At 43.3% G+C, this 12,700-nt stretch overlaps 1 protein-coding gene across 1 annotated transcript in view; it reads left to right on the forward strand.

Annotated features, from left to right (window-relative positions):
* Positions 1 to 12,700, forward strand: part of adcy1a (adenylate cyclase 1a) — a 67,700-nt gene that overhangs the window by 54,030 nt on the left and 970 nt on the right. Inside the window, exons 13-19 of the mRNA XM_036521138.1 lie at positions 1,068 to 1,327; positions 2,484 to 2,610; positions 6,290 to 6,406; positions 8,889 to 9,035; positions 9,835 to 9,933; positions 10,349 to 10,463; positions 11,063 to 11,187. Of these exons, the coding sequence (XP_036377031.1) occupies positions 1,068 to 1,327; positions 2,484 to 2,610; positions 6,290 to 6,406; positions 8,889 to 9,035; positions 9,835 to 9,933; positions 10,349 to 10,463; positions 11,063 to 11,187 (990 nt within the window). The remainder of the gene's footprint in view (positions 1 to 1,067; positions 1,328 to 2,483; positions 2,611 to 6,289; positions 6,407 to 8,888; positions 9,036 to 9,834; positions 9,934 to 10,348; positions 10,464 to 11,062; positions 11,188 to 12,700) is intronic.

Genomic DNA, 12,700 nt, shown 5'->3' on the forward strand with positions numbered 1-12,700 from the left:
TTCTCTATGACTCTATATGCTTCTCCCAGTTCTTTCTTTGGTTCTCTTCACTTCTCCCAGGCTTCTCCTCATTTCTCCTGGCTTGTCCCACTTCCCGCTTGAAGCTCCAGGAGAGCTCTGTTACTCTTTCATGAGAGTGTACATTGTTTTGAACCCGCTAATTATTTGGGTCTTGAGTCAGTCAGACCGATCGGTTTCCTCCTTATGCAGACAGACCTGTCAGAATTAGAGCAGCTCTGCCCATGCATTGAATGAGAAAAAAAAAGAAAAAAATACTGAATAAATATTCTGTTTGCATCTAAATCTGACAAGAGGAGAGGTCACACATGAAAGCTTATCAGAGAAATATACCCACTGGGCCTCCCTGGTAGTTTAATGGACACAGTGCGTGCCCATATCCATAGGCCAAATTCTACCCTGCTTTCTGCTATTCTGCTGCTAATTCAGTTCTATAATTCTATTGCTCTAATGAAGTAATGGGCAAATCGGAGGTCACAGATCTAAATCTGATATTAATCATTGGTTAGAAATAATCATTTGAGCATATAAGCATATAAGCATATAAGCATATGAATCAGGTGTGGATTGAAAGATAGCTCTGATATCTCTACAGAACTGCCTGGAGAGTCAACTGGTTCAGGTGTAGCATAGTGCAGTCAAGACAGTAGATGCACTGATCTGTTAGTGGCACTATGCCCCAGAGCAAGCTTACCTAAAGCAATTTCTTATGTCATAAACTCTGTTTTCCTTTAATAAAAAATATGGTTTAATGCACTTGTGTCTCTACCAGCTAGCTTGTACCTTGTCTAGCAAACTATTGAAACATGGTTATGCGGCACTTCTAATATTGTGAGTCCGTGTATGGTTTTTTTTTGTGTTGTACTCTGCCTCACTTTTAAGTTGCTTTGAATGAAAGCATCTGCGAAATGAATAAATGTAAATGTAAATGTACTGTGTTTTCTCATTTGACCAAGCAGATAGCAGGCTGAGTGAGATTAGCCCATCCAAGCAATGCAATGCACAACACCTGACATCATTCCCCAATGTTCCCCCTCTCCCCTCCCCAGGTGACCTGCCTGCCATGGGCCTGGAGTGGCAACAACTCCAGCACCTCGGTGGTCATCGTCGACCCCAGGGGCGGGAACCGCACCATGCCGGAGCGGCCCTGTGAGGGTGCCCACTATGCCTTCCTCTCCTGCGTGGTGGGCACGCTCACCCTCGCCCTCTTCCTCCGTGTCTCCTCGCTGCCAAAAATCCTCCTGCTCCTCTTCCTCAGTGTCTTATACATCGCTGTCCTGGAGATCAGCGGCTTCAGGAAGTCCGTGGGGTGAGGGGCAACTGACTGTACTGTCCCGACGGGATTGCTCATCTCAAGCACAATTCCTGTCTGTACTGGTCCCTCAGTGTTGGAATGAAGTCCCCACCGGGGTCAGGACAGCAGAATCACTGTCCATCTTCCAACGCAGACTTGAAGACTCACCTCTTCAGACTGCATCTTGGTTGCACCTCAACCCCTACTCCCTAACACCTGCTACTTGTAGTACTTGCCATTTATTTTACGTGTAGTATCACAATGTGCTTTGGATTCTGTGATCTAGTGACTAACGTATTGTAGTATACTTGGCTTCTCTTGCCTAGTTCAGGATGCACAAGTTAACTTGTGGTAGAGCTTGAATAGTGTTATGCTCACACTCACTGGTCTGGGAGTGTTGATATCCTGGTCTGACACTATTGCTCATTTAACTTGAATGCATTCACTTTTGTTCTGTTGTGCTTGAAGTTGCTCTGGATAAGAGCTCCTGCTAAATGAATGTAATGTAAATATAATGTGATGTAAGGAGGAGCACACCTGTCGCCTGCACATTTTCTACTAGCCACTGCTGACTGAGCAAAATGGAAGAGCACAGGCTGGCACGCCTCATAAATGGCTTTGCTGGAAGATAATTCTCGCAGCGGGCACACATTGTGCTACCCTTATCATTTTAATCTCTGGGGAGATGTGCAGTGCATAGGTCCATTGGGCAGAGTTATGTCCCCTGAGTGCACTGATATTTATTCAGATCACTGTTCAGTATTCAGTCCAGTGCTGTGAATGCTGCAATATTATGCATTTGCTTAGCAGACAGCCTTATTCAGGGCAACTTTCATTACATACCTTGTTTAATGTATAGCTGATATAGCTGATATTTACTGGATAAGGATTCAGACTAACAAACCTCCTGGTTAAGAGTCCAGTTCCTCAACCTGCTATATTCAGGGTGCTCTGCTGCCTTGAATATCCATCAAGATGCTTAAATATTCATTTGTTAGTTTTTCAGTTAAGGGTGTTATTTAAGTGATTGGTTGTAAAGTGGCATGCTGATATTCTTGATTGTTGAGTGGGTTGTTGAGTGATGCTGCTCTGGGTGACTGAATGCACACACCTGGCGTGAGTTTTGCACATGCCCACACGCTAATGACCCTGCTTACCTATCTGTGCGCAGGGCTGGATTTTTCTTCGTCCGTGGATATGAGCCCATCTTGGCCATCTTGCTGTTTGCCAGCGCCCTGGCCCTTCACTTCAGACAGCTGGACCTGAAGCTGCGTCTAGACTACCTCTGGGCTGTACAGGTGAGCCCCCACCTGCAATGTTTGTGCTTGTGCAAGTATTTGTGAGTCTTTATAGGCACATACATATGCATATGTGTGTGTGTGTGTGTGTATGTGTGTGTGTTGTGTATCTGCATTTGGAAGTCCGTGGGTGTGTATATGTTTTTGCATGTGCACTTGAGTATTTGTGTATGTGTATATGTGTGTATTGGTTTGCTTGTATACGTTGTGTTTGCTTATGTGTGTGTTTCTGCGCATGTATGTATATGTGTGTGTGTGTGTGTGTGTGTGTGTGTGTATGCGCATGTATGTGTGTGTGTGTGAGTATGAGTGTGACCATGGGTGTAAGTGTGTGTGTGTGTGTGTGTGTGTGTGTGTGCATGTGTGTGTATGTGTGTATGAGTGTGACCGTGGGTGTGAGTGATCGGACACAGATACCTGGCGAGTGAGCCGTGCTCTCCGCAGGGACAGCGCGGGCAGGTCACAGTGGCCGGCTCTCTCGCTGCGACTGCTCCACTTCTATAAATAGCGCCGGGGTGAGTGTTTGTTCTTAGGTGTTATTGCCATGGGCCTGCATTGCAGCCCCGTTGCCTCACACTGCGCTGCGGCCACAGAGCGCGGTGGGCAGATCTCCCACGCCTCAGTCTGGTGTCGGGTGCTATTAATCGCCCTGGGCGGTCTGTGAACCAGACTATGTAGAGCTGGACTCCAGCTCTTTCTCCCCCTGGAGCATACCATTGCACCCTTATGCGGGGGGAAGGGGGGGGGGGGCACTGGATGGTGGATGAGGGGTGACCCTGGAGAGGGAGAAATTGGAAGTTGTATTTGTAAAGGTGTTGGGGCCAACAGAAATGCAAAGCCTCATTCACACTCTGGATAAACTCCAGTTTGAAGCTGTTCCAGTCTGTGGCTGGTCTGGTGTTTTGTTTTCCCATTGAATCAATGCTACAGGGAGTACACTTCATCACTGAGTAATGTCTGAAAGGGTGATACTGTGAACTTAGCCGTTGTGCATTGTAGCCTAGATGAGCTGTGTTGCTGTCTACAGTTAAATAGCTGTTGAATCAATGTAGCTAGTTAAGTGCATCCTTTTTTAACACCGGCTCCACAGTTCTCTCACATATTCGTTCCACATATCCTCATAAAATCAGGTCACTTGTGCTCAGCGTCTGGCTGCTGTGACCTCACCGATTTGTGCGCTTGGCCTGTAGTCAGATTCAATACATGGCTGATAGCTTGCTACCCTTTGGTCCTTCTGAAACCTGTTTTTAATAAAAGCGGACTGCTCTTATTTTGGCTTACATTGTAGGCAAAAAACACGAGTGCATGGATGAAAAGAGTTAGTAACTACATACATAAAAGATCATAACACTTTTTTTTTCTCATACACAAGAATGAAGGCTCAAACGTTTCAATATTCTACCTTCATTAGTGAAATGGTGTTGTTCTGCAGGCAACCTATATGTAGCTACCTAACTGTAATGTGTCACCACATGCATACAGTTCCCTCTCTAATATACTTATGAACCTGTGATGACATATTTGCCTTGTAATTTGTCAGCATTATAGCACCATTTAATAGATGACCAGTTTGCCAAAACATTTGAAACTTTGCAGAGTAGGTTGTGTGAATCTTCTATGGATACAGCCATCATGACTAAATAATTTTCAAGACAGAGTAAAGCAAATTCGTAAGGAGTGATGGCTGTTGTCATGAGCACAACTCACTGGCTTACTGTATTTGTTGCTTTTCCTCGTTTATAATCTGCTAGATGGACACCCATCAGTGTTTAGTGGTAACAGTGAAGAGCGAAGCTAAAAATCATTTATTGGGTCCCTTCTCCCTCCCTGTTGGGACAATTGCCACAGTCAAGGACAGACTGAATATTAGCCTAATAGCGCGTCTCTCAGAATTACAAAACGCCACAGCGTGTTTCAGTTAAATGAAGCCACACAACATGAAAGCCCTCGTACAGCGCACAGCTTCAGAGGTGGAGCGGAGGAGAGACCAAGAAGACTATTCTCAGCAGAGGTCCTCACAATTCCCTATCAAACTCTCCCGTCTCAGAGACAGCATTTGCCTGATGAAATGAGATGTGAGACTAGCAGACCGATCCACTTGTCCCAGTGAAAAGCGCCGGTGCTTTTCATGTCTGCCGAATCTCCCCTTGGCAAAACTGGGCACGCAGGATCCCCCTTAATGCGGAGCGCAGTAGGGGGACATGGTTGACTTTCATGTCGTCTTCCTAAACGCATCACAGAGACATTGTTATCGGGGCCCATGAGAGCAGCAAAGTCAGGCTCGTCGTGACTTATGAGGGCCGAGAGGAAAGGGGGTCTGTCGATCGGGTCAGATTCTATTATGCTAGAACACGGCAATGTCCAGGCGATATGATGTGGAGTACAGTCTTCACATTACCCATATGAGAGAATGTTCAGAAAGTGTGTGGGAGTGTAAATTAGTATCATAATTACTGTTACTGTTCTCTCTCTCTCTCTGTCTCTCTCTCTCTCTTTCTCTCTCTCTCTGTATGTACACACACACACATATATATGTATATATATATATATATATATATATGTGTGTGTGTGTGTGTGTGTGTGTGTGTGTGTGTGTGAGAGAGAGAGAGAGAGAGAGTCAGAAAGAGTTACATGGTGAAGATGAATGTTTACTTGGGTAAACATCCGATTTTCAGACAACAGTTATTTACAATTTAGGGCTAAAACGTTTCACAGAGAGAAGCATTTTGGAGTTTCAAAAGAGAACATAACATCATATTTTATAAATATTTTTCCAACGCTGTTTTTTCCCAGGGTATGCGAGAAATAGTCATTTAAACCTCCCCCTCTTCATTAATGACCTCTAGTGGTCATATATTTGTACTACAGTTTACCAACAGTATCTGGTTTATTTCTGTAATGCTAAACTACTTTACGTGCAGGTATCTATGTGCAATCCATGTGGTAAAATAAAAATCATATCATGATGCTATGTAGATTTTTCATGTTTATTTTCACTTAATATCAAAAGTTTTTCATGTTTATTTTGTATCAAAAGTTATACACTGTAGTTTGGTGTTTATAGCCAGCAGTCATATAGCCATATCATTCTTCTGCCTTCTGCCAAATGGCAGAAGGTAACTGGGGTTAAGCTTGGTTAGGACTTGCATGGGAACCCTCCTGGGAACACTAGGTTGCTGCTGGAAGTAGTATTGGTCTGCCAGTAGAGGGCAGTATTCTTTTTGGACCAAGTAGCAGCCTAATCCCCTCGTGCGGTGATGAGGACTCTGGGCTCTAGTAGACATCTTTCACATGAGACAATAAACCAGCCTCCTGACTCACAGTCATTAAGATCCCATGGCACAGATTGGAAAGGGGAGGGGTGTGCCCTTGTTTCCTTGCCAAATTCTCAATCTGCCTCTCCCAATCTGACCATCTGACTCTTTCCTGGCTTAATTAGCAATATAAATCCTTGTGAAAAAATAGTTCCTGTGCTTCCCCTAGGTGGGCAGCATAATGTATATTGACAGTGCTTGACCTGAGGTGCATGCCCCCTTGACTGTAAAATGGCTGTCAGATCTTTCTGAGGGATTTAAGGTGCTACATGACTGTAATTCCTTATAATTGTTTAGAAGTGCACTTGTGCCTCATTGGTGTCACTCATTCAGTGGTGCACTTGTGTGTTTGATTATTTTCCCAGGCTGAGGAAGAGAGAGATGACATGGAGAGAGTGAAGCTGGACAATAAGAGAATTCTGTTCAACCTTTTGCCTGCACATGTTGCACAGCACTTTCTGATGTCTAACCCTCGAAATATGGTACGTCTCATGACCAACCCCTGAAATATGTTAAGTCTGATTTCTAAATCCCGAAATATGGTAAATTTCACGACTAACCCCTGAAATATGTGGAGTCTGGTGTGTAACCCCCAAAATATGGTAAGTCTCATGATTAAAACCATGAAATAATGGAAAGTTTGATGTCTAACCCCTGAAATATGGTAAGTCTCATGACTAAATGCTGAAATATGTTAAGTCTGATGCCTAACCCCTGGAATATGGTTAGCCTCATGACTAACTCCTGAAATGTGGTTAGTCTGATGTGTAACCCGCGAAATACAGGTCTCATGACTCACGCCTGAAACATTTAAACCAGATGTACTGGCCAGATCACTGCGCTCTGCAACCTTGGGGCAACTAACTGTCCCCTTCTGACGGGGTCCCTCCTCTCAGACATGATGCCTGGCTGTACTGGTATTCCAGTGGTGGAATGAACTTCCCATGGGGGTCAGGACAGCAGAATCACTGGCTATCTTCCGATGCAGACTGAAGACCTACCTGTTCAGACTGCATCTCAGTTCCACTTCATTTCCCTCCCCATAGCACCGGCTAGTTGTATTACTTGCCACTTATTTACTTACTTTTTATTTACTAGTATCACAAAGTGTTATGGATATTGTGATTGTGAGATATATGGTAGTATATGTATATGACCTCCCATTAGTTTTCTAGGCTGTCTAATTTCAGATTAGCATAAATTAACTTGTGGTAGTGCTTGAATGGTGTTGTGCTCACACTTACTGGTCTGGGAGTATTGTTAGCCTGGTCTGACTATACTCTGCTCATTTAATTTGGATGGATACACTTCTGTTTTCTTGTGCTGGAATTTGCGTTGGATACGAATGTCTGCTAAATAATGTAATGTAAATATGGTAAATCTAATGTGTAATCCCTGAATTGTGGTGAATCTCATGTGTAATTCCTGAACTGTGATAACTCTAATGTGTAACCCCTGTACTATGAGGGTAATGTTTTACCCTGAAATATGGCAAGTTCATTCCATAGCCTGTGAAATACAGTCAGTATAATGACTAACCCTTGAAATACAATGAATCTTGTATGAATTCCTGAGGTAGAGTGAATCCAGTGCCTAACCCAAGATATGTGGTAAATATAATGGCCACATTAACATCTGAAATTGAATAAATAGAATGTCAAACCCCTAATATACAGTAAATTTGCTTTATAACCTTAGGAAAAGATAAGCCTAATGTGTAACCCCTGAAATACACTGAATTTAATGTATAACCCATTAAACATGGTATTAAATGTATAACCCCCCAAATACTTTTAGTCTGTTCTATAACCCCTGAAATATGGTGAACGCAATGCCTAACCCCTGAGATTGAATGAATGTAATATGACTCCCTGAGGAAGACTGAAGCCAGTGTGTAATTGCTGGTAAATCTTATATGGCTATAACCTCAATACAATGAGCCGAGCGCACACCCCCCGGATGGTACACTTCCACACAGCCCAGGACGTTGCTTGCCCCTGGCTGCCGGATGTCAAATGTTTGTCCAGTTTGTTTGGGTTAGGCTGGACGTGACGTGGTTGGTGGCAGGGTTCATAGTGAACCGGTGGATATCCCGTGCCATTGACGCTTGTTCCCCTCTGAGTCACTTCCCAGGAAGTGATGAAATTAAACATCCTGGACCTAAGGAGAGAGGAAGTCCATTCGTTCAGCGCGTAAGGGCATTTTTTTTTAAAAAAAAAAAGAACAGCAAGGAAAGGAAACAGCAATCTGGCAAAGCACTGACATAAAGAATGTGTTGGAGCCATTAAATAGCATGTTTATGTTTGAATCCATTGTTCCCCTGTCAATGCCATATAGAGCCTATGAAATGAATATGTGAACCTGCAAAACTGTGTGGTAAAAAGGGGTCATTTTTCTCTTTTATGTCCAATATCCAATACCAAGGCTTTAGTTAGAGATTTGCTTTGAGTAGTTAATAAGAACACAATCAAAGGCTCAGCTAATGCAAAATGAAATCAGCCTCAGCAAACAGCATGAATTAAGAAGGGTGGGGAACAACATGTCTTTTGCAATACATCACCATTAAGCCAAAATCACTCTGCCAGTGGGATAATAGCCCCGTTTTGGGGAAAAAAACAAAACGAGGTCAGTTACGAGCTAAAGCAGTACACTCACCGTGTTGTCATGCAATTGTGGGAACACAGGCAGTAAGGAGCAGAACTCGTAACCGAAAGGTTGCCAGTTCGATTTCCTGCTGGGGCACTGCTGTTGTACCCTTGGGCAAGGTACTTAACCAAAAATTGCTTCAGTAAATACCCAGCTGTATAAATGAGTAACATGTAAAAAAAATTGTAACCTATGTAAGTCACTCTGGATAAGAGCGTCTGATAAATGCCAATAATGTAATGTAACACATATCGTTAAAGCGGCCCTGCCGTCATCTCCGACCGCCACTGACGAGCCTGTATCCCCTTCTCGTTTCAGGACCTGTACTACCAGTCTTACGCCCAGGTGGGAGTGCTGTTCGCCTCTATCCCCAACTTCAACGACTTCTACATCGAGCTGGATGGCAACAACATGGGGGTGGAGTGCCTGCGGCTGCTCAACGAGATCATTGCCGATTTCGATGAGGTGGGAAATCCTTCTGCCAGAGTTTTAGAGCATCATTTTTTTGGGGTCATTCCCTTCAGCATGGGACTGATATTAAAGATCATATTTTTGTCCTGAGACCACTGTCATAAACTGAGGCCAACAGTGGTGAGGGTGGAGGGCCTCTTGCAAAGAAAACACAACCTGACCGTGCAGTTCCCCTACGTTGATAATGGGGTGGGAGTGTAGCATAGTGGTCAGGGCTTGTAACTGAGAGGTTGCCAGTTCAATTCCCCACTGCGGCACTGCTGTTGTTCCCTTGGGCAAGGTACTTAACCCACAATTGCCTCAGTAAATATCCAGCTGTATGGATAACATGTAAAATTGTAAACTATGTGAATCACTCTGGATGAAAGCATCTGCTAAATGACAGTAATGTAGTGTATGGTATGATTGTACAAATGCATATTTTTACAGATGAATTTGGAGGGTGGTGGAAACAGGGGGTGGGGGGGGGTGAAAATGAAATTAATGATGATGTGGGTTTTTGTTGTCATTACAGACCCCTTGTTATAAATTTCATAAAGTCATAAATAAATATTCTTAAACGTCTCCTGTCAGCATTTCGTCTGGTGCACTGAATGCTCTCTGAATGTGCACAGCTTTATCCTTTGTGCCACGGCGGTGTGGTATCTGCTGTGTATTTGTGTCTGTGCTATTATTGGAAATGGGGATATCTCCATAGATATGCAGTTTACACCTCAGTGAGCCTGACAGTGTGTGGGCTGTGTTTCTGGCATGAGCAATAGTCTGCAGCTGAATAAATTCACTGATTTTCCAGCTCATGGACAAGGAATGTTACAAGGACATTGAAAAGATCAAAACTATTGGCAGCACGTACATGGCAGCTGTGGGTTTGGTTCCCACCACTGGAAGCAAGGTAAGCTCAGCTGGAAAACAGTAGACCTCTGTGTGTGTGTGTGTGTGTGTGTGTGTGTGTGTGTGTGTGTGTGTGTGTGCATGTGTGCCTGTGTGTGAGAGATGATGCTATATATACCCCTAAGAAAAGACACCAGCGTTTTAGATTACATTACTTAATTATGTATTAAATACAGTTTCCAGATGTCCTATATGAGAATCTTTTTGTGACTTTTGAATGTTTCATTGTGTGTGTGTGTTCATATAAAGTGTTTGTGTGCGCGTGCATGTGCGTGTATGTTTATTCCACATAGTGTCTGTGACACACAAATTGAAGGCTTTCTACAATGATGTAAACTTCTCATAAATTCCTGTCCAGTTGTACCTATTCTGCCAATGTATAATCTGATTTCTTAATTTTGTCTTTTCGAAAATAGGCCAAAAAGTCCATCTCCTCGCACTTATGCACAGTGGCGGACTTCGCCATTGAGATGTTTGATGTCCTGGATGCAATCAACTACCAATCCTACAACGACTTTGTGTTAAGAGTGGGTGAGTTTCAGCCCGTGACACCCGCATTTACGAAAGGTCCTGCAGTGCAGTCAGCAACACCGTGAGTGTGGTAAACCTAACTGCAGTCAGTGCGCTAAAGGAAATGCATCCCATAAAAAACGTTGAGTCTGCTTATTCCATTGTAGTAGTCATCCTGTTTAGCAGTAGTAGCATACATCGGTGACTGGGGTGAATGAGGCATCATGAACCCCAGAATGGGTAGAGTTACCATTGGCTGTTAATAATTTCCAGGTATGAACCATTGGAGTAGACATTCTGTTTAGTGTTGCAGCAAAACACAAACTGTTCAGTAGTAGCATGGATAGGTGACTAGCAAGCATGAGGATTCATGAACCCCAGAGTGGGTGGAGCTACCATGTGCTGTCAATCACTCCCCAGTATGAACCAGCAGTCAGAAGACTTGACTTTCCACAGCAGAAACACTTTGGCTGGTTAAGAGCACCTTTTTGGGGATCAGGAAGCCACAGTCTCCAGTTAATAATGTACACTGTCACTCTTCTGGGGACCCACAGTGGTGAAGTAATCGGTGAACAGGGCCTTGCAGTCAAAATAAAGCTCTGGCATCATTGTCCCTGTAGGAATTAACGTGGGTCCTGTGGTGGCCGGGGTCATCGGGGCCAGGAGACCTCAGTATGACATCTGGGGCAATACGGTCAACGTGGCCAGCCGCATGGACAGCACTGGAGTCCAGGGCAAAATTCAGGTATGAATGCTACTTCTTTACTGCATCAACAGCAGTCTTCTGGCCACCAGCTGCTGGTGACAGTTAAACCGCAAGACTGTGAGGTCACTTCTGCCCCGATCTCATGACATACAGTAATATCCGATTTGGCTGTTTGGAACAGGGAGAAGTTGGGCTTGTAGTCCTTCCTTGAATTTGCTTTGTACTGGATGACAGAGACTGATTGGGTTAATGGCCTTGATCCAGACGTAAGTTTGAAGCATGTCTGCTACGCAGCACAGATCTCTCTGGATGACCTTTGACCTTCTTCACAAGTTGCAAAGAAAAAGTCTGTATCCACAACAGCAAACAAGTTGAAGTTTTTTTCCAATACTAGTGCATTCTGTTGAATGGTTCCAGTATTGCTAATGTGCATGACGATGCAATCTGATGTGATTCACACAAAAAACATAGAAAATGCTGTTGGAGCTTCTCCTAACTACCCAAACCCATTCTATCTCCCCAAGTGAGCAGAATAAGTCGTTTTTGTTAGCCAGGTAGCAAAAAGTATCCTGATAGATGGCTAGCTATCTCATCAATAATGCAGATATCAGATTAGCCTAGCCATAACTAGCCATATAGTGTCATGTAATGAGGCTCATTTGATGAAAATAAACTTTTTTATGTTTTTAAGTTTTGACTCCATTTCAAGTCTTATGTTCTTTGGATTTTTCAAGCAAGTTTTCCATTTGAATGAGTGTAGTACGATTTTCCTGATGGTTAGTTAGCAGCATAGTTACGGGCATAGTTACAAACACTTACCAATCACCAGCTGGAGTCATGGAAGTTAGGTGGCGTTTATCTTGTTAAATGTTCAACATGGCTATGGGTATATGCTTGTGTATCTTCATTCTGTATGTTGAAAAACATTAGCTTGACAATTATTGACTATAATTGAAAAAAATATTAATTAAATAAAAAAAAATACATATTAACAATCATGATTAATGATTAGTCTTTGGTTCCCGATTGGATGAAGACATAAAACCCCCACTGTAGCTCAGGCAGCTCTCCCATTCCCAGTTCCCATTCTCTGGGAGTGTGTACCAGCTAAGAGAGGTGTTGTCTTTTTTCCACAGGCATGGTAAATGGCTGTTTGCAGGGTACTGGCCCTGAGGGCTGTTGTCATTGGGTTCATTGCTGGAGGTTTCTTCTATGGTTCAGCACCAGCAGAGCCTCTATATTAGACTCTTTTATCTGGCTTTTGCAGCTGGCCCACTTCTGGCTTCAGTAATAAGTCTAACATAGTTTCCCAGCAACATCACATCCATATGGTACACAGACTTTTTGAAAGTCCCTCTTGACTGTCATTTCAATATTGAGTGCATGTTTTAAATCATAAACTTGCTCTCTGGTTGTTGTTTTTGTTGTTGATTTTGTTTTTGTGTTTTCATATTTTTAAATGATTTTTTTCTTTATTTTCATGGGTAAACAGTAAGACTAAAGTAGAAATCCATTATCAGATTCCTTAAGGCATGAGTGAACATATTTAAAC

The sequence above is a fragment of the Megalops cyprinoides genome, chromosome 2 (genome assembly GCF_013368585.1).
Source record: "Megalops cyprinoides isolate fMegCyp1 chromosome 2, fMegCyp1.pri, whole genome shotgun sequence".
NCBI classification, from domain to species: domain Eukaryota; kingdom Metazoa; phylum Chordata; class Actinopteri; order Elopiformes; family Megalopidae; genus Megalops; species Megalops cyprinoides.